Genomic DNA, 22,930 nt, shown 5'->3' on the forward strand with positions numbered 1-22,930 from the left:
CATTTATTTTAGAAACTGAGGTATTTTGGAAAAATTCCCTGTAATGTGGTGAACTGCAACGACATAGGCCCATATTAGTAAACAATCCTTAGACATACTTAACTTTTATTTAGACACTGAAGGAGCAAGTTCTCAACCACAAAAGTCTTTTATGATTTCATACTTAACATGTTTGGTAGGTTGTCCACAGGACCTTTGGCTATAACAGGCTAGGTTATGTATTAATACTGTCACCCACCAATGTTCTTTGAATCCAAACCTTATGACCAGTGGAAAAATGAAGTGGATACGTGGACACCCTTTCCAAAGAGAAAACAATTAGGTATGGCCTTGGCATTGTCACTTCCGAACAAGAGTAAAATTGGAGGCATTTTGTGAGCCAGATACCGATGAAGGTTTGGATCTTCTATGAAACTTCAACGATGACATTTACATGAAAGATGATCTTATCAATGCCTATGAGGCATTGTGAAACTTTGATAAATTTTGAAAGATGGAAAGTTATTCCACAGAGGTACATATCATGGACTTCAGACTGTAAAAATGTCACAGATGATGCCTTAAGTGTGCAACATGTAGCTAATCTAGATGAAGTGCAAATTAGTTATGTGTCCTGCTCTAAACAGTTTTACCAGCTGTGTCCCCAGAAACCATTTAAACAGGTCACATTCTACAAGACCGTTGCCTTAGTTGTTTTTTTTTATACCCTGAAAAAAGGCTGGGTAATTGAGTCAAACGTTTTCACAGAACCATACAAGCCTCCATCCCCCTCACCCACCCCACCAGGTTTGCCCTCAAGGTTCAAGCCTAGTCTGACTAAGAATGGTGTCTCGCGCAGACCAGTTGGCTGTTCCGTCCCAGTTGCCTGCTGGAATGCACAATGTAGGAGACGCGGGGTGGCTGGCGGGCGGGGGGAAGTATGACAGGCATTAAGTTGCGGCAAGTCTAGTTGGGTGGAGCTCCCCTTCCAGAAAGACGTCGGTGGAAAGCTGCCTTTATACCCGAGTCGGGGGAAACACCGCCTCATTCACGTCGGATACCTCTCCCACTTCACTTCCTGACACGAGCGGCCCTTCTGTTGCCATTGGCAGCGCCAGGCCGGGGTCTGAAATCCGAATTTTGAGCCAGAGCCCGGGAGAGGGAGGGCGGCCAGCTGCTCTTCCAGCGACAGCAAACGAGAGAGGAAGGTTGGCCGGGCCCGGCCCGCTGCGGCGCCTCGGGAAGAGTCATCATCCAGCCCGCTAACAATACAGCGAGCCCTCAGCAAACTCGCTCACACTCCCCGGGCTCTCAGACTGGAAAGCGGAGAGAGAGAGCCGATTCGGAATGGCACCAGTGGGTTCAGGCACAGGGCGCCGGGCGCTGGCAGTGATCCTCTTCACCCTCTCCTGTTGTTACGGGTTTAATTTGGACACTGCCAAGCCGTCCGTTTATTCCGGACCTCAGGGTAGTTACTTCGGATTTGCTGTGGATTTTTTCACACCTCTCCCGACAAAGTAAGTGAGACATTAAAAGTATTGTGAGGGAGGGGAGGGTATGCAGTCTGGGCGGGGGGAACTTTTATATCAACTGTGAACCACGTTTGTTTGCAACAAAAAACCCCATAAAAGTTAAACGTATAAATGCTTAAGTACAATGAATGCCGGTTTAGTGAACTGCTTCGACTATAACTGCTGACTGCTCAACACGTTAATAAAAGGAAGCATCCCTACTGTGATCGTTAAAATACCCTTTGTTTTCAATCAAATCTTAACAGTAATGGTATCTGGACAAAGCTTCTTACAAAATGTATTGGACCAATCCGTTACATTGCACGAGATTAAGATGTACTTGAGGCAAGGTGAGAATACAGTAAAGTGAACAAAGGCTTTTGCCTCTGCATTTTCTCATATTCTTACTAGGATGAATATTCTAATTGGAGCCCCAAAGGCAAACACTTCTCAGCCAGACATTGTCGAAGGTGGGGCAGTATACAAATGCCCCTGGATCAACGGGCTCAGCAGCTGCGAGCAATTCCAATTTGACACGACAGGTATGTGAATTCATGTTTGATTTAACCTTTTAAGTAATTATGTAATCCTGACAGTAGAGTGGATGGCGAATCTGATGCAAGTTATTGCGTATTATGCCTGATTATGGAGGGCATCTCGAACAAATATTTTACCAAATTTACATTTGGGATGAAAGCATAAAAGCAAAATACTGTATATGCTGTCAATCTGAAATAACGATAGAAAATGCTGGTAAAACTCAGCAGGTCTGGCATCATCTGTGGAGAGAGAAACAGAATTACATATTTCAGGTCCGTCTGACTCTTTAGAGCTCTCCACAGATGCTGCAAGACCTGCTGAGTTTTACCAGCATTTTTTGTTTTTATTTTACATTTGGAATAGTTTCTTGAATTATTAGTCAGTTGTTTCATTGACATTTTTGTCCACAAGACGTTTAACCAGATGATCACTTTTCAGTATCTGCTTTTGCAGTTGCTTAAATTACCTTGCGCTTAAAAGTTAAAGCCAAATTTAATTCTATACTACACCATAGTTAACACAACCACCCTATTTTAAGAGTTCAATATAAAACAATCTGTCTAATAGGGCATGTTATAGCACATGTTCTCAAATTTAGCTGCTAAAGTGCCTTATAATATTTGAAAATGACTACATCAGTAGGGGATGAGAATGCAGTCACCAGTCTGATGGGATGTTCATTACTTGAACATTCAGCCCACATGGCTCAGCATTAGCAATATTACCTCTGAATCATAAGATTGTGAGTTTGAGGTGAGGTCCAGAGACCTGAGTACATAATCCAGACTAACACTTCAGTGATGTAATGAAGGAGTGCTGCAATGTTGGAGGTGCCATCTTCCAGGTGAGATATTAAACCGAGATAAAAGCAAAAACAGTCCGCAAGCATGACCCAGACCTCCCTGTCGCTTGCCATTTCAAAACTCCACCCTGCTCCCTTGCCCACATGTCCGTCCTTGGCTTGCTGCATTGTTCCAGTGAAGCTCAACGCAAACTGGAGGAACAGCACCTTATCTTCCGACTAGGCACTTTACAGCCTTCTGGACTGAATATTGAGTTCAACAATTTTAGATCATGAACTCGCTCCTCCATCCCCACCCCCTTTCTGATTCCCCCCCCCCCCCACTTTTTTTTCAAATAATTTATATAGAGTTTTGTTTTCCCACCTACTTCCATTATTTTTAAATGTATTTTCATCCATTGTTTTATCTCTACCTTTTAGCCTTTTTTGATTCCTTCACCCCAGCCCACCCCCACTAGGGCTATCTGTACCTTGCCCATCCTGCGTTCTACCCTTAATTAGCACATTCCTTAGATAATATCACCACCTTCAACACCTCTTTGTCCTTTTGTCTGTGACATCTTTTGGTTATCTCCACCTATCACTGGCCCTCTATCCAGCTCTACTTTTCCCACCCCCCCCCCTTAAACCAGCTTATATTTCACCTCTCTTTACTTAGTTCTGTTGAAGGGTCATTCGGACTCGAAATGTTAACTGTGCTCCTCTCCGCAGATGCTGCCAGACCTGCTGAGTTTTTCCAGGTATTTTTGTTTCTGTATTAAACTGAGACCCTGTCTGCCCACTCAGGTAGATGTATATGATTCCATGACGCTATTGAAAAAGAGTAGGGAGTTCTACTGATGTCCTGGCAAATATTTATCTCTTAACCAACATCACTAAAACAGCTTGGTCATTTATTTCATTGCTGTTTGTGGGACTTCGCTGTGTACAAATTGGCTGCTACATTTCCAACATTACAACAGTGACAACTTTCCAATAAAAAAAAATAATTGGTAGTGAGGTCTTTGGGATGTACGCAGTATAAATGCAAGTTTTATTTTATTCTTTTTGAACAGTTAAAGCTTTTTGTGCACTGAGTACTTTCCCCTCCCCCTTCCTCCCCCACGCCCACCCACCTCCATCCAAGCTCAACATTAGTTAGTTTCAACCACACTTTTTTCTAGCTGAGAAGTTAGATGGGAGATTGAAAATCAAAACTCCATATCATCAGGGTTGTCCTCATGCACCTCTTAACAGTTAGATCAAGAGTGGTACACTATGGTCACTTGCACACTTCTAAACCAGGCAGTAGTACATAGCATAATGAGATTTAATTGAAAAAAGGTGGCTGGAGGAATAAAAAAATAATAAATATTGTTTTAATTATTAATACTCTTTGTAGTTTATCTTTAACTTGAAGCACAATCCTGATTTTTTTTTCCAATTGCAACACCAATTGGGCTGGGACCCCCAACATCAGGGTCTACTAGGAGTCCCAACCCCACAACGTGTGGGGAAACAATTACTTGGCAGTGACTTTTTCTGAACTGTTCAATTAATGGCTAGAGGGTGGAGACCCCATCCAATTAAGGATGGTGAGTGAGCTCTTGAAGCTAGACTGCCAATAAGAGGCCCATGTGGACCTCCAACTTGGAAGGAGCAGCAACCTACTGTTTCAATTGAGAGAGGTGGGGCGCCTGGCAACTCTGAACTTCTCAACCCTCTCAGCAACTTTAAAACCTTTAAACTTAAAAAAAAAAAGGCCACTGCTGCCAGGCCACCATTGTCAACTGGGAAAATGGCCCAGGAGTGGGACGCTGCCGGCAAACCAACACGCTGGCTGGTAGCACAAATTTTCACGCCTGCCCACCTCTGTTCTCACTGCCATATGGGGTCAAATTTTTGCCCTAAATCTCAATGTCTAGAACTGCCCTTTTTTATCATTGTGGCTTTAAAGTAATCCTGAGCTTGGGTTCTGTGTGACAGGGTAATTTTAGCTTCGACCAGTTGGTTGACTATAATAGTACTGGGAGAAGAATGGTTATGGTATTTGGATATGTGCAGTTACTCCCCTGCACACTTGCATATTTTGTTATTTTATGGTGTTATTGGGATTTTAATAACAGGAATTATTTTTGGGAACAGATGTTTTTACTAATTCAGATGAGCAATTGCACTTCAAACGGCATAATTTAAAACTCCTGTGAAACCACTTTGCTATTGTGGTCTCTTATGTCAGTTCTTTAAAGTCAGGAGGGGCCCAAGGAATCTATGCTGACTGAACTTTTGACACATTTCTGAGAACTCAACATGTAACTTCTTTCAATAGATGGCTTCTCAGTCTGGAAATTAGCCATTTGACACAGTGAGACTTCCATATTCTGTAATGGACCATCGTACTTTACAAAATGAAGTAGCAAATGCTCAAAGTTTGACTTCAGGGAGCTCTGATTATGTGATGACTACAGACATTTTGCAATCTGAGTGCAAATGTCTTTAATGATGGTGCTTCTTATTTTACATTGAATATTTATCAACGATCAGCTCTTCAGCAACAAAGATGTCAGCTTGGCTCAGTTTGTGGCATTCTTGCCTTTTGCTTAAGAAGCTGTAGATTTGAATCTTGTGGCAGGGTATTTAACTTATTACCTAAATTGCTATTGGAGAACAACACCAAAGGTGGGTTTTGGCTTTTTAGAGTAAGCGTTAAAATAAGGTTCCATCTTTTAAGTCAGGTGGACATGAAAGGTCTCTTGGCACATTTTAAAGAAGAGCCTTGAGTTTTCCTGGTGAACATTCTGTCCTCAATTAATACCTCAAAAAAGAAACAGATTAATCTTGCTGCTTATTGGAACATGCTGTTTGCAATTGCTGCTATGTTTACCTTTTATAATTCTGCATTACACAAAAAAACAACTACGTAAAATGTTTTGGAACATAAGGTCCTATATAAATGCAAGACTCTGGTTTTCAGCAGTTTGGGGAAAAACAGTAGCAAATAATATTAAATATGTTTTGTACTTTGCAAGTTACATTTAATTTGCAAATATTAATGTAACTCGCTGGTATTTAACATTTTGGAATTAATCCATTGTCAATCTATAAAGACCATATGCTAAGTACAAGAGGTAGTAAATCCCCTCCTCCCCTCCCAGCTGTGCTATATCCTAAAAAAGGGTATTTGATTTTGTAAATGAATTAGGCTACATGTTTGAGTGCTACATGATAAATAAGGAAAAAGTGTTTCCATTGGCAGAAGGGTAAGTTAATCAGAGGATAAAGATTTAAAGTGATGGCCAAAAAACCAGAGGTAGCACAAAGATTTTTTTTATTTACACATTAGAATGCTTGGGTCATGACTTTCAAAAGCAAATTGGATAACTACTTGAAGTGGGAATACTTATGGGGCTATGGGAAAGAGCAGGGTAAGAGGACTAATTTAAATGCTCATTCAAAGACCTGGTACAGGCACAATAGACTGGATGGCCTTTTTCTATGCTGTATCATTCAATGATTAGATTGATAAATGAAATGTGAAATCCCTATATGAATCAGGCACTCCCTGGTGTTTAGCAAGGTCAGACTTCAACCAAGGAAACTATATGAATCCAAGAAGAAAGGTCATCTTCAGATCAACATTTCCATACCACTGACCCGGAAAGGACTCAGGCATTCCTCAACGTCCTCGATCACTCTTTTGGACAACACCCAAATACAGGTGTCAAAGTGGGATCATCTGCATCACACCATCTATTACTCTGTGCATGCTGCATATGGGAAAAAAGAGATCAGAGGAATGCTGATTGGTTTGAGTCTTACTCGACTGAAATGGAGCCAGTTACTGCAACCAAGATGACAGCCTTCATGAACTACAAACAAGATCGCAGCAAACAAAATCTAAATGCTCTGAGCTGCCAGAATCGAGTCCAGCAGACTCCATGGCACTGCATCAATCAATGCTGGTTCCAATCAACCCATACAATCTGGGGATGCTAGAGGGATGTATGAAGGAATCAAGAATGCACTGGCCCAGCAGCAACCAAATTGGCCCCCTTGAAGACAAAGACCACGATGATCACTGAAATGAGCAAGCAGTTGGAAAGGTGAGTGGAGCATTGTCTTGGACTCTATGTAATGGAGAACATTGTTGCTGAAGAAGCCCTCGGTGCTATTCTGGACTTTCCTGTCACAAGGGCTGTGTGGTGAGCCCACCATCATAGAGTCCTACAAGCCCATTGATGTCTTGCCTGTTGTAAAGGCCCAAAAAACAATGGCATTCTACTGGAAATCATCAAAAGTGGAAAACCAGCACTGCTGCAGCATCCTCCATGAATGTTTGTGTCTACTGGAAGGAACGGTTTGTGCCTCAATACATGCGTGATGCAAAAATAGTCACCTTGTATAAAAACAAAGGGGATCGCTGTGACTGCAACAATTACCAAGGTATCTCCTTGTTAAGTATTGTGGAGAAGGTCTTTGCTCGCACTGTTATGACCAGATTGCAGGCCCTGGCATCACATATTTGCCCTGAGTCTCAGTGGGCTTCATAGCTGGCAGAACAACATTTGACATGAATTTCTTGCTTCGGTAGTTGCAGGAGAATTATTGCGAACTGTGCAGTCCACTCTGCATTACCTTTATAGACCTCAGCAAGGCCTTCAACCTTGTCAGCAAAGATGGACTCTTTAAACTGCTGCAGAAAACAGGCTGCCCGCTGGATTGCTAGGTGTCATTTCTTTTTTCATTGAGAACCAGCACAGTTTTGTCTGTTATAATGGATCACTATCGGAGGCTTTCAAGATCAGCAGCGGGGCAAAGCAGGATTGTGTCCTGGCACCAACTTTCTTTGGCATATTTATCTCCATACTGCTATTGTGTTTTTGGCAACTCAGATGAGGTTGTCTACCTTCATGTGAAGACCAAAGTGCATAATGCCCTAGTTTGAGAGTTGCTGTTTGCTGATTACGCTGTGCAGGTATCCCTTACTGAAGTTCATTTGCAACATGTAGATCGCTTCTCTCAGGCCTGCAAGGAGCTTGGACAGGCGGTCAGCATCAGGAAAACCCAAGTTATGGGCCAGCGCGTAGAGATTCCACTTTCCCCAACATTGACAACCTCTCCCTGGAGCGTCACATAACTTGGATCAACAATTACTAGCAACTTGTCTTTTGATACCGAAATCAGCACCAGGATTGCCAAGGCCGCAGCTGAGTCAAGGTTAAGTCAAGTGTGGACTAACAGTAAATTAACTGGAAACTACAAAGCTCTATGTATACCAAGCTTGTGTTCTTAACACCCTACTTTGCAGCAGTGAGGCATGGACAACTTATGCAAGCCAAGAAAAGTGGCTGAACAGCTTCCACCTCCACTGCCTCCGATGGATGTTGGGTATCTCCTGGCAGCGTGCCTAATATGGAAATACACCAGTATGCAGGGATCCCCAGCATGTTTCCCCTTTTGATTCCATGGTGTCTCCATTGGCTGAGTTGTATGAATTGAATGGATGTTGGTCGCATCCCCAAAGACCTGCTTAGCGGCGAGCTTGCTATTGACACAAGACCAACAGTTTTCCCACATCTGCGATGCAAGGACATTTGTTAGTGAGACTTCCAAGTTGACTGGGATCAGAGTCAATGCATGGAAAGTCCTTGCCGCTGACTAGTGTACCTAGAATAAAGCAGTCAGGAAGAGTGTGGAAAAAGCAGGAGACAAAAGAAAATGACCGGATGGTGGAAAAGAGAGCACCTGCTGGAAGGAAAAACATCAGTCAACATCAAGCCGATGCTATTTGCGTGTTGTGGCTGTACAGCTAGTATAGATAATGTTCAGTACAGAAGTGACGCACACCCTGGGTGTAGTCCATTATCTCCCAAGTTGAACAAATGTCAATTAAATCAATCCTGATACAAATTGGACACAGTTATATAATGAAGTATTGCAAGAAATTGTTAAAAACATTTTGATATTGCTGCAAAGAGAGATATGTTGCTGAAGCTTTTTGTCTTGTGCTCATCAGGACAAATGCAAGAATGCCAAATTTCAAATGATCAGCACAATTTATACTATCGGAGAATAGGGTGCTCATTGGTTGGCAAGTTGGTTCTGCTTGAGGCGTTGCCATGGAGAAAACGACGGGGAACTATAGGCTCTCGGGTAATTCAAAAAAAGGCACAAGGCTTGAACATAGTTTGTAGAGAATGGAACCCGGCCTGTGAATGTCTCTTGCTTCTTGTGTCTGATTATCTTAAATTGGTTTTAGTGAAGCTCTTAGTGCACTGCTCGATTGTGGAATCACATCTAACAGTAGATATTTTGTTTTGGGTTTTGCAAGCATGGGCTGGAGGGACGGTCTATACTCTGCATATTACAAACTACCAAAGGAACATGCTGTTTGATTTGATCAGACAATCATTGGGGCATACAGCCTGTATACCTGGCATCACAGAGACACTGAAATTCATATTTGAGGTTGCTGAATTGTCCATCTTTTTGGACTGATGGCAGAATCCTGTTAGTGAAAAATACCATTTGTGTAGCCACTCCATGGTAGCCATGTGAAATGGCTTGCTTAACCCTTTTGTTCAATTTTTAAATTTACTTTGCCTTTTTAGGGTAATTTGAGGTAGACTGTTTGTTTTTTTGGGTCTGAACATGGTGGCCTTTGGCCCATTTGTGAATTATTGAGTTGCACAGTGGACAATGATATGATCAGAATAACCGTTGTCCCTCAGGATAGCTTTGATGTGCTCTATTCCTGTGTCAAGCTTGCAAGGTGAGCAAATGGCTAGGGCCCTATTTATAAGATTGCTGATAAGGCCAATTTTATAGTGCACGGAGCTATATGAATCCAACATATATATTGACTGGTGAAGGTGGGCTTGCAGTGGACAGTAGTGGAAAACCCATTAGCAGATTTCTCAACTAGTATGATGAGGAAAAGAGAATATTAGACTGCTCCATTTCAAAAGTGAATTTGAGCAAGGGGAGATATTCTATTAGAAAGCCACTGTTGCATAGCCTTAAAGGATACAGAGCACTCTGCCGCATCACCACTGGAACTGACTATATGGTAGAGATAAGTGCCACAAAAAGAGGTTATCATGGAAATCCTTACTATAAATCAAGTGTATTGTGGCAGATTTCTTCACAAAATCAGTGTATGGTGAATGTCTAATATTTCCTTGTGATTTCAAAGCCACATAGTAAATCCTTTCATTCAATGACAGCTTTGCAACTGGATCACTGCAAGAATCAAATATTTGGAAGAATCATGAAAAAGAAATGTGAAAAATTAGAATGTTGTGCATCAATTGCCAAGTTACTGAGAGAAGTTATGCAGTAAATTGAGCCACTGAGAAATAAGGACAGTGGAACATTGTTCATTTTAATCTAAGGTAACAAATGTTTGTGAATAAATGTCACCGGATACAGAAAACATTGTAAAATGAACAGGCAAATCGGTCAATTCTGGAAATCTGAATTAAAAACAGAATACACTTAGTATATGCCAAGTCAATCAACATCTGTAAAGAGGAAAGGCAGGCTATGGAGGTACGCACTTGAAACATCATAAGCTATCTTTCCTCTTACGGATGCTGATTGATCTTCTGTGGGTTTTTTTTTTGTTAATTGCAAAGAGTATTGTTTCTGTTTGCTCTGTGGATTGTTTAAGAATGTCATGGATCCTTAGAAAGTGATGTTTATGTAAATTTGAGGAACAAGCTCAAATCACTGCAGAAAATAAACTAGTGTCATAGTAAATGAGAAATTACAAATAGCAGAATGACTGACTGTGATTACACCCATGGGAAAATTTGACGAGTAAATAAGAAAGCTGACAAGAACTAGTGCTCCTATGAAGTAATCTAATCTCTACACATGAAAGTATGCTACCAAATCACCATTAGAAGTGAGTGTGTGTCGTTGGGAGGGGGAGGAAAATTCTTTCCTGCAATTGGAAGACTGGAAAACATGGAAAAATGTTTAATTTTTTAACCCCACTTGTCATAATAAATGTTCTCCTTAAGCTATAGTGGATATAATATAACAAGTTGTGTAACTGAAACTATTTATCTGTAGGGAAGACCTTTTAGTGTATCAATGTTGCACTTCAAAAAAAAAAGTTATTTCCTGACGCTGTTTTTAACTTTGTTTTAGGCAAAGTCAGATTTCCAAAGTTGGAAAGAATAAACAGTCACAATTTCCCCTTCAGTTGACCCCTGAAGAGACACATGTAGACTATTTTCCCAAATGTAACTCATCATCAAAGGTACAAGTGAAGTTAATCTCAACTGTTTCAGCAGCTAAGCATCACAAATGCATGTTTTACCTGCAAGACTCCAAACATTGGTTAGTCTTATGAATGCAAATTAGTTTAAAACAAACAAGGGAAAGGAAGGAAGTCATTAAATGCAGAGTGCTTTTAACCAACATTTTTTAAACTAGTCACTAACCAAAAATTTATTTGAAGCCATGTTTGTTTATTTTACAATAAACTAATATCATCTTGAGTGGATATAGTTTCATCTTAATCAGCAAATAACACATTGTGTTACGACTCATGTCTTTATAAAATAATGTGTTGTCCTGCAAGTTACAAGCAACTTCTTGAGAAATTTATGTATTTTTTGTTTACACACAGACTTATGAATTTGTACCACAAGAGGTAACCAAGACAACTGTATATGAATAAAAATAGATTGCGTGCAAAATCTCTAAAGCATTTTTTCCCCCACGTGATTCTTCAGATATGACGGGAGTGATTAGAGTGAGATCCTATCAGCTGTTGTGCTTGTGCATTGAACTAAATCCTCGAAGTGAAACTTATGCAGCAACATAGGATAGCTTTAAGAAAATTGGTATTCCTTCTAAAATGAAGAAATAGATAACAAAGTCCTGAACCATAACTTGTCCAGCAGCAACTTCTCCCAACAAATACTGTTTGGAGCTAGTTTCAAAATTGTTGGAACCATTCTGTATCATATATCAATGTGATACTGAGAATTAAGGAGTCAACATCAGCAATTGGCATTTTAGATATTGTGATGTCCATATGGTGTCAGATTTCAAATTTGCATTCTTCATCTATTAATGTGAAAAATCTTTAGGAAGTGAATCTTTTCTGTTGAATTTATGTTGGGAAAGGTTAATTTATATGTATACACAAGATCCTAAGGAACTTTCAAATACAAGGTTGTATGTAGTGTATTTGGGCTGGTACCTTGAATGGAGTGGCCTTTTCTGAAACAACCCAGTTATGAATCTAGCCTTGGGCCCTATCATCCCTTGTTGCATACCAGAATAATGTAGAGTGCCTCAGCAGCTTTTTGTGGATACTTGTATAAAGAATGCATTGTAATGTGCTAGCCAGCTTTTCAGCATTATTAATGGCTGTAGAGAGAAACTTCATTTTTAAAGTAGCAGAGAATTAGGTTTCAATTAATTAACTAATTAAGCCAACCTTAAGGTTGGCGAGCAGGTGAAGAGCCCAGGTGGCCTTCACATTTTTCATGAAACCTTATGCACAGGCATGATGAGGTTTCATGAAGAACTTATTAATGAAATAAACATTTTTATCAAAATTCATAAACATGTCCCAGCTCATGTGACACTATCACATGAGAGGACATGTCTGAATATTTTTTTTCTTTCTTTCCAATGTTTCATAATGAAATTAATCTCCCTGAGGCAGCTCCATCCTTAATTGGCCCACCCATGTAAAATGGCGGTGCGCAGCCAATCACAGGTGGCGATCGGCTCTATGCCTGCTTCCAACCGGCCCACCCAATGGGGAGAAAATTCTCCCCAATAGTTTGTTTTAACATATGCAACACTGTGGCAGCAAAGAAGTGTTTAGGAGCTGCACTTTCATGATTTGTCATGGCTTCTTCAAGATCTTTCACAGTAGTGAGTATACTGGGATCACTTCTTATAGATGAGCTGATATTTAAAAACCTAATGCAGTAGGTCTTTACATGCAGCAATGCAGTGTTCCAATAGAAGTAAGGGTTAATTACTTATTGGAAAGAGAACATTGGAATTGGGAGAAGAATCAGACTGTACAACAGCAATTTCAGAGGTGGTGTTAAGTCAATGAAACCTGCCTTGAAAATGTTCAATCTGTAACATTGCAATTTTCCAAAGCTACTTTACCCTTTCATTAAAAGATACTTTGCAATTAAATAATTGTCTAATGTAAGAGCTAATCGCAGCTCCTCAACCTTCTGCAGTTTCTGGACTCCTTCCTTGTTGAACAAAGGAAGGAATGGAATGGCAGAAAGGATATAAAGAAGGCTGTTCTGAGCAACACATAACCAAGTTCTGGTAAACATTGAATCATTACAATTGCCTCTCTCCTCTCTCCTGCTACATTACTCTTCTTGCATTGTTCTTTTTTGCACTGTTTCAAGATGGTCCCTTTTACAGAACCTTTAAATAGTTCTGAACAAGCCACTGCTGCTTGTTGGTCAACAATCGTATCTTTAAGTTGTTGAATTTTCTTCTCCTTTGCTTCTGTTTCTAACTGATTCAACTTATTTACTTTATACCTTAACTATGAAATATTTAATTCTGTGGAATAGAACTTTGGTCAAAGCAAACATTTCAGTTTCCTGTACTACATCAGTCTCAGCTCTGTCTTTTTGGAATACATCTTTCAATTGCTTACATTAATTCATGACATCTTTTTTATTTGTTGCTGACAAGGTTCTGACTACATGTCTTATAGTAGACAACCTCTATATTTTTGATCCATCTGGAAAAGTGGAGTTGAGTAAATAGCATTCTCTTCAAACCTTAGAGAAAGAGGCTGGAGAAATAATAATGGGTAACAAGGAAATGACAGAGGAGTTGAATAAATGCTTTGCATCAGTCGTCACAGTAGTAGACACTAATAGCATAACAAAAATACTAAATAATCATGGGACAAAAGTGGGGGAGAAAATAAATACAATACCTATCACTAGAGAAAAAGTACTAGGGAAACTAATGGGGCTAAAGGCTGATAAGTCCCCTGGACCTGATAGATTGCATCCTAGGATATTAAAGGAAATAGTTGCAGAGGTAGTGGATGCACTAGTAGTAATCTTCCAAGCATCCTTAGATTCTGGAAAGGTCCCAGTGGATTGGAAAACTGCCAATTTAACACTCTTATTCAAAAAATGGGGGAGACAACAAATAGATAACTATAGGCCAGTTAGCCTAACATCTGTCATTGGGAAAATGTTAGAGTCTATTATAAAGGATGTAATAGCAGAGTATTTAGAATTACATAATTTAATCAAGCAGAGTCAGCATGGCTTCATGAACGGGAAATCGTATTGACAAAAGTTACTAGAATTCTTTGAGGAGGTAACAAGCAGGATAGATAAAGGGGAACCAGTAAGTGTAATATATTTGGATTTCCAAAAGGCGTTCGATAAAGTACCACACAAGGCTACTTAATAAGAGCCCATGGTATTGGGGGTAGCATATTGGCATGGATAGAGGACTGGCTAATTAATAGAAGACAGAGAGTTGGGATATGGAGGAGGGGGGAGGGGGGTGGGGGGTGCCTTTTCAGGATGGCAACCTGTAACTTGTGGAGTGCCACAGGGATCAGTGCTGGGGCCACAATTATTTACAATATATATTAGTGACTTGGATGAGGGAAATGAATGTACCATTAGCAAGTTTGTGGATGACACAAGAATAGATGGGAAGGCAAGAGGTGAGGATGACACAAAGAGCCTACAGAGGGATATAAACAGGTTAATATAGACACGTTAAGTGCCTGGGCTAAACGTGGCAGATGGAATATAATGTGGGGAAAATGTGAGATTATGCACTTTGGCAAGAAGAATAAAGGAACTGAATACCACTTAAATTGAGAAAGACTGAAGAAAGCTGCAGCACAGAGGGATTTGGGAGTCTTTGTGCATGAATCTCAAAAAGCTAGCATACAAGTTCAGCAGGTAATAGAGAAGGCAAATGGAATGTTGGCCTTTATCTTGAAGGGAATGGAGTATAAAAATAGGGAAGTCTTGCTAAAACTATACAAGGCACTAGTTAGACCACACCTAGAATACCATGAATAGTTTTGGTCCCCTTATCTAAAGAAAGATATACTGGCATTGGAGGAGGTTCACTGGGTTGATCCCGGGTATGGAACGACTTTATTATGAGAGGTTGAGTAGGTTGGGCCTGTATTCATTGGAGTTTAGAAGAATGAGAGGCGATCTTATTGAAAGACACTTTCTTAGGTGGCTTGACAGGGTAGATGCTGAGAGGTTGTTTCCCCTTGTGGATAAGTCTAGGACCAGAGGGCATAATCTGAGTAAGGGGTTGCCCATTTAAAACAGAGATGAGGAGGAATTTCTTCTCTGAGGGTTGTTAATCTGTGGAATTCTTTACCGCAGAGGGCTGTAGAGGTTGGTTCTTTAAGTATATTCAAGGCTGAGATAGACAGATTTTTAATCAGTAAGGGAATCAAGGGTTATGGGGAAAAGGCAGGAAAGTGGGGTTAAAGATTATCAGAGCAGCCATAATCTCATTGAACGGTGGAGCAGACTCGATGGTCCAAATGGACTACTTCTACTCCTATGTCTTTATGGTCTTATAAACCTACTATACTTATGATTTTCCATTCAAAGCCAGTCTTTATGGTGCTTATATTGGGTTGCATTTCAAAAGGTTATCTGTAAGATATTGCCAGTGGCTCATTGGAGTGGTGGGCTGTAAGCCTGAACCAACGGTCTCCTACATGATGAATTTTCAATTTCCTTATGCTATTGGTAAAGGTTTAGAATGGAAGATTATGATTTGAACTGCACCACCCCCACTAAGTGGCACTGTTCAAGGTCTCTGAGCAAACTGCCTGCTTGGTTTGCGATATATATTAGCTCTAGAAAGCATGGAATGTAACACATGCTGGCATGTCTGTTAATGAAAAATTGACTTATGGTCCTTTTAGTAAGCTGTGCAAAACTTTAAAAATGAAAGTTTGGAAAAGAAACGCTGTATTACCTTTGCAACAGGGGCCCATCTAATGAGTGTAGAGGGCAGGGCAGTCTCTAATTCTAAAATACTACCTATACACCATTCTTGCATGAACTTATCCAAACTTATGCTATTGAGAATGCTTCCTTTAGATGCTGACAGTATTAGTGTGGTGAAGAGCAATGCTATCTGCAAGACTTTTTTTCTACAGGGAGAAAAGAATGAAGATATATCAGGAGCTGCTATTCATCGTTTTGTATCTACCAGGCAGCCAGAAATGTGACATTAATACTCAGTGTTTAAATTGGCTTATTTAGTTTTGCCCTATTTATACTATACTGACTGCTTATCTTGTGTTAAGTTCCATTGGGTTATGTTGGCCCGGATTTTGTAATCGTTGAGTGATGTGCAGCCTCCTGAAGTTACAGTCAGTTGCAGAGGAGTAATAGAGGTGCATGTTGACAAGTTAGCCATCATTGCTATTGCAAAAGCCAGGCTGTTGTGTTTACTCAATCTGGATCCAGATTGTCAGAGACACGTAAAGTGAAATTACAAGGCAGATGTGACAAAACAAATTCTTGCTGTTGGTGGATCTTTAATTACTAGTCTTATTGCAAGAAACATTACTCATGGGGGTAATTGTGGTTTTCTGTAAGCTAAATTCTGCATTCCATTTAAAATGCACATTACATTATGGCAGGTGATGGTCAGTTAATAAGCATTAAGGCAATGGTCCCTGAAGCAAAGGTGTTTTCAGATGTAGACAGCTTTGCTTTTATCTTAGTGTTTTCAGATGTAATGTGGGCTGGATGTGCAACATTCAAATTCAGTGATCAGATGGGATGATAGACCCTGCCATTGCTGAAACTTGTTCACATTGTTCTTAAGCATTTGAGATACCTTGCTGCATGAAGTTTCATTTTGTTCAATTCACCCTGCACCTGCACATTTTAAGCAACTGAAGGAATTAAGTGTCAGTACACTTCTAAGGAGGATAGTATTTTGTGTTAGTGTAGTTTACCTGAGGATCGGTTTGCAATCAATTTCATTCTTGCTGCCAGCACTTTTTTTTAAGGTCAATGCTATATTAGGCAGCAAGTTAAGACTAGATTCAGTTTACAGTAAGTATATTTCTGTATAAAGTCTGTGCTTTGAGCTAAAGCAAATGACATATATATCAAGGGAGATAGAGAGACTTCACAGTACTTATCCTATTTTACTGTTCATTTATCTATCTTGTGTAAGTAAACCTATTTGTTGCCCCAAAGTCTCTAGCTTCATTTGGTGATATGCAGTCCACCTCTCGAGCGAAGGCGACATGGCAATGGATGTTATTTTCCCGAAATTAGTATACTGAGTAAGGATTTTCACTATTGTTTGCTTCAATTTTAGGCAGCAGGTAATCCACACTTAATATTGTAGGGAATGTGAAGTCTGTTTATGGACATCAACAATTGTACTGCCAACGGTTTGTGGCTGGTATTGCTTGTCCAAACTCTGCAATCTTCCATTTCTGGCCTCACTTCACAGCCCTGATTTTTTAAAATCCCTCCACCACTACCCACTATGCCTTTAGCTTCACAGGCCCTTAGCTCTTGAATTCTTTCTTGATCTCTCATTCTTTTTTAAGGCACTCCTTGAAATCTATCTCTTTGATCCAGCTTTTGGTCGTGTTTCCTGATATTTCCTTAGGTGGCTATTTGTCATATTTTGTTTGATATTGTTGCAGTGATGTTTTAGTGTATTAAAATGCAGTATAAGTGCAAGTTGCTGAAATATCCAGCATAGAAACTCAAAAATACGGCCACAGATGTTGGCAGGCAGCTAACAGACAGCCAGTTCAAAAATGTGTTGTGTTTATATAGGTGTTTAGTACAGGTAGTTAAACCTGCCACCCCACACACTGCCCCCATTCCGCACCCCCCCCCCCCCCCCCCCCCCCCCCCCCCCCCCCCCCCCCCCCCCCCCCCCCCCCCCCCCCACCATTGCCGCTTCACTGTTGATGTTAATGATATTTGGGTAACTTCATAATAAGGATTCATATTTGTCAGTTTGAGTATAATAATGATGTATAAGCAGCTGAAAAATATTTTCTGATAAGTTCGTAGGAATCACCTTATTTATGTTTGTGACATGATAATTGAGGGAGTATTTTTCTGTTCTATGAGTGAGCCAGCTTGAGCCTTTGAATCCTGTTACGTTTTTGTGTCAAAAGGATTATAAATACCCAAACCTGCCAACCTCTGACAAGCCATGGTGGGGCCTGAAAATGCAGCGAGCCATTTCAATGTCCATTTACTTTGGCAGGCCTGGAAGATCCCATCTGTGGCAGGGGCCAGAAAATTCCAGCCTAAAGTTTCTGTGCAGTTCTTCCATACAGCCATAACCTTAAATAAAACTAACCAACCTAACTTGTACAGATAACTGCCAGATTGGCTCACTTTCCTATTTTGGGTCCTTTCAGACTTGCACAGAATATTTTGTTATAGCTGAATTGATGCTGAAGACAGCGCCATTATATTTCTCCCACTGAATACAAGTAATTCATGGACAACATTTCAAGTTTTTCCGCAGCAGGAACTTAAACTTCCTTACTTACAACCAAATGATCTCTTTTTGTATTGATACTGAAAGTTTTTTGTCTCCTCTTGGTTATTCAAATCTCTTTTCCAGTCTTGCTCCTTTTTTGCCTTGTGAGCTTTGAAGTGATGCCCAAGGGCTACAATTTCAATCTCTAATATTAGTTGCTACTTTGTTCCTGTAAAAATTGCTTCATTGATGTGATAGTTGCAGATTGATACAATTCTTCTTTGGTTACATTAAGGGGAAGAGAGTAGAACTTTTTACCAAGAATGAACCTTTTCATTGCCCATCCTTGAATGACCTGCCCTACTTTGTGAAGACATTGGGTATGAAATTGGTCTTGGGTGGTACCACAAAACGGGCCACAGCAAATCAGCATATTACTCCTACCCAATTTTCTTTTCCATTGACTTCAACATAAAATAGATTGTGAATTTGCTGTTGCCCATCTTGTAATGCTGCCCAACACTAATATCACCTCAGTATTTTCTTGGATTCGGCACCAGCTTCCTACCCTAGTCATTAGAATTGTCACTGAACACCTTTAATGTCACAGGTGCAATGCAAATCTCAGGAAAAGGGTTCATATCTCAAATGCCTTTATTGGTTTTACATTTCTGAATGCAGCTGGTCTCTAATTTTGCTTAATTTAATCCCAATCCATGATTTTTATTAAAAATGTCACTCATTGAAAAATTATTAATCTTGCATATGCAGGGCAGCTGGTTGAGGAAAAGAAAATGCTTGTGCAGTTGAGAGCTCTTTTCTGAATATGAAGCTGAGGGACACTTGAGTAGGTGGACCTTTACTCTGTATTAGAGTGTATTTGACCAGGCATTTTTTAATGTTGGGCCCCAATTCTCCTCCATTAACCTGACTGAATTAGGAAGGATCACGATGGATAATGAAGGAAAATGGAGGTAGTTGGGCTTACCACCACCTCAGCACCAAACCTATAATAACTCTTTCCTGCCTTGACACTAACTTTTCTTTCCCTGCCCATTCTGTGAGTTAACCAAGGAAAGGGAGATGCTCAGTTCCTGAAGGATTTTCCTCATGTTTGTATGTTGAGAAAAGGCAGCCTTTGGTAGTCTTGTGGAGGAAGAGAATCTGGTAGCAGTGTCTCTTCCTTCAGTCAAGCTCCCAGTGCCACCTTTTGAAAACCTCACGAGGCCTTGTGTGTTTCTGGCCCTTTTCCTTGTTGGCTCTTCTGGTAATGCAGCATCACTCCTGCAGGGCAGTTGATACTATGCTCTGTGCACTGGCAGGTTCCCTCTTGGTAGCAGAAAATCCCGTTGTGCATTTCTGATGAGCTTTAACCTCTGAAAATAGGTCAGGGTGTAAGTGTTTAATATCTACACAGTTGGGAATTGGCCATGGTGTAATAAAATACACAGCACTACACTCATCATCCTGCTGTTTTAGCCAATTTTTAAAATCAGTTTGGCATTGTCCTCTTTTCTGGACTCTTCCCCCCACCCATTTTACACTTTACAACTTGAAGTCTGAATCATGCCCTAGCTAACACATAGCCTGTAATGAAGCTTATTGGTTGGGGCAAGGTTTCTCTGACAAAGGTAATCTGAAACTCTGAGAAAGCCATTGGACCAGTGCTGGAAACTTCCGTCAAATCTGCTGCCAGTTAGAAACAAAGTTTCATGATAAGGTGTCAACAAATAATGTTACTGCAGGCTTATTTTCCAGAAAGTCTGGACAGTTACAATTTATAATAGAAACGTTAGAAAGTTTATATTAGTATTTTTTGAATTACTGCCAACCAATACTAACAAAGGAAGTACTGTTTCTGTAAACATTTTTCTGGCAGCCATAGACTAAATATGTAAGTTACTGCTTGTTATTTTTACTAAGAAAATTACAGTTTAGAAAACTAATACATTGAAATTACAGTTTGACAAGGATTTACTCTACTGTAAAAGGCTACAGTTCCAAAACCATAAGTCAGCTGCCATAATTTTTAAAAAAAAATTTTTCGTGTTTTTTTTTCCTGGCCTTTCATACAACGTTCTTGCCCCAATTTGCCATTATTTTGCACTGTAAATAGCTTCCTAGGAAAGAGAGCAGGCAGACTTCTGCCAATGTCACTTTCTAAGATGCACAAGAGGGGTCCATGCTGCTTGTTTTGCTCCAGTTTCATTTATTTTTTTATTAAACTACTACTATTCATTGCTTTTCCTCAAGTGACCTGAGACTTGGAGCTTGGAACAATATGTCTGGGAACATGTCGGGGCTAACACATTCTACCACTTCAATGACCTGTGTCTTGATGCACCACACTGCCTGTACTTCATTTATTTAGTTAGACAGCCACTTTGTGTAGTGCACCAAGGTTGCAATTGACACATACTTTTACAGAAAAGAAAAATGCTTAATCAAGTTGAACTTTGTTTAAGGATATACATGTATTCCAGTTAAATTGTGGAATCAATCTGTAGAATTGTGGAGAGCCTTGTGACTTAACTACTGAAAGATTTTCTTTATAGTGAACACTTCCTCTCAATGATGCATGTGTTTCACTGGCAAACTTGGACTATAATTGAGACTGTCCAGTATAGTGATAATTGTTAGTGCAGCAATTACTGTCATTAGTTGCAGAAAATAGCCCTGGGCTATTTGATGACAATTATTTTGTCCAGAAACTATATTTTCAGGCATGCAGTTCTATTTTTAATCTTTCCATCCCTCCAGTAAACATACACAAAGCTTTCTAAACAATTATTTGTCACTTCAATAGTTTAAAATAAAATTCGGCATATTCTCTCAGTTTTAAAAGAATTTCCTACCGATGCTCCCTCTTTACTGGTTAAGAAGGTGTCACTGTTTCAGGCTTGTATTTTAGGGGGGTGGCAGGGGGGAGTGGTTTCTAAGAGATACACAAGTGACTTGAATTGGAAGTTCATTGTGCATTGTGCTGAGCCTGTGGTTCAATGCCACTTTTTAAACATTTCATCAGTGCTCCTCCCTTTTCCTGTTTCTTCCTTATTTACTTACTTTTAAATAAGAGAATTTGGAACAGTCAGCATAACCTGTTCAAATGCCTGTAAAATGTCTTCTATCTGAAATATTCTTCTCCAGATTTTAAATATGTCTGACCAGAAATCTAGGGTTGCTGCCAAGCTTGCAATGTAATTGCTGAGCAGATAGTACCAGCCATAAAGCTCTGTGTCTTCAGCAACAATCTGGAAATTTAACTCTTGGAGAACTGAGTCAAACTGGCAAGCAGAAGGCTACAATTATTTACTTCATGCAAAATGCATTGTGAATTATCCAGTGTCCAAAGATGAGTATTTATTAAAGGGAGTTTGTAAATCGTAATGCTGTGTTTGTTTGAATAATCGTGAATTATTCAATCTTTAGACTTCTACAGTTTAGTCGCATGCTTGTGGCCAATTTTATAAAAATCAGCTAAAGTTCACACCATTGAAAGAAATGGCACAAAATAGTAGGGGAAGATTGGCTCTCCTTGAACTCTCTAACTTCAGGATAGTGCAGCGAAAGCAAAAACTCTTGGGAGTTTTGGCACTGTCTGCAGCTATTTCTAGATGGATGGGCCACTTGGCTTTATCACCCATACCAACAGCACTTGAATTGATGTACTTTATGATTACTTTGTTTGAAGAGCTGGCTTGGAGTAGGTTTTGAAAGCAGCCATGTGAAACAACTAAATTAACAACAGCAGAGGAAAGGTCATTAACTCAATGCTTTATGGTTAACTGTCTGTATTCACCTTGTGCACACTTTGGGGTTAGCATCTTGTTAAATCCTTCTCTTGATGATGATGATAACATTTTCTGCTTTTAAAAATAATCCCATTACAATAAATAAAAAAGAACTGATTTTTAAATAAAATAATACATCCAGAGCACTGTAATTTAAACCGTTATAGTACAACTGGAGTAACAATTCAAATGACCAAAAGACACATTTGGGACTCATGAAGAGATATTCCTCAGAGTGGTCAGTTATGGAATAGATCTCTAGCTAGGGTATTGGAGAAAAAAATAATTGGAATCATTTAAGAAACAAGTGGATATGGTGTTAGGACTTTGGCTTGATCTGGTTGGAGAATTAGGATGGTTTGAATGGTTTTATTTATTCCTGGAGCCTGCTGCACTTTGCCAAGTTTTCATGTACCCCTGTCCAACGTACCCCTGTCCAACGTAACTGACTTGCTTTAACTTTTCTCACATTCTCTTGGTCTCATGTGTCTTTTGTTTCTCTCATGATTTCTTTCGTCTTGCAATATTATCCCCTCTCTCATCCCGTATCTGCTATCTTCCACCTAATCGCTACAGTTCATTTTTTCTCTTTTCTTGCACATGTATTTTCCCCTCCCAGCTTTTCCATAGCTTTGTTCCTGACACTGTCCATCTGTAATATCTTCTGATGAAATTCTATACCTAAAATGTTCACATTTCACTTTCTTTACAGAGGCTGCCTCAGTTGGTGAATGTTCCCAGCATTTTTCAATATATCAGGTTTCTAGTATCTGTCATATTTTCTGTATTCTGGTATAAAGTGAATTAAAAACAGAAAATGCTGG

At 39.8% G+C, this 22,930-nt stretch overlaps 1 protein-coding gene across 1 annotated transcript in view; it reads left to right on the forward strand.

Annotated features, from left to right (window-relative positions):
- Nucleotides 1-853: 853 nt before the first annotated feature.
- The window catches only part of itgav (integrin, alpha V), a 142,726-nt gene continuing 120,649 nt past the window's right edge, over nt 854-22,930 (forward strand). The window contains exons 1-2 of the mRNA XM_041200169.1: nt 854-1,496; nt 1,902-2,032. Of these exons, the coding sequence (XP_041056103.1) occupies nt 1,327-1,496; nt 1,902-2,032 (301 nt within the window). The 5' untranslated portion in view covers nt 854-1,326. The remainder of the gene's footprint in view (nt 1,497-1,901; nt 2,033-22,930) is intronic.

Source organism: Carcharodon carcharias, chromosome 12, assembly GCF_017639515.1.
Source record: "Carcharodon carcharias isolate sCarCar2 chromosome 12, sCarCar2.pri, whole genome shotgun sequence".
Lineage (NCBI taxonomy): Eukaryota > Metazoa > Chordata > Chondrichthyes > Lamniformes > Lamnidae > Carcharodon > Carcharodon carcharias.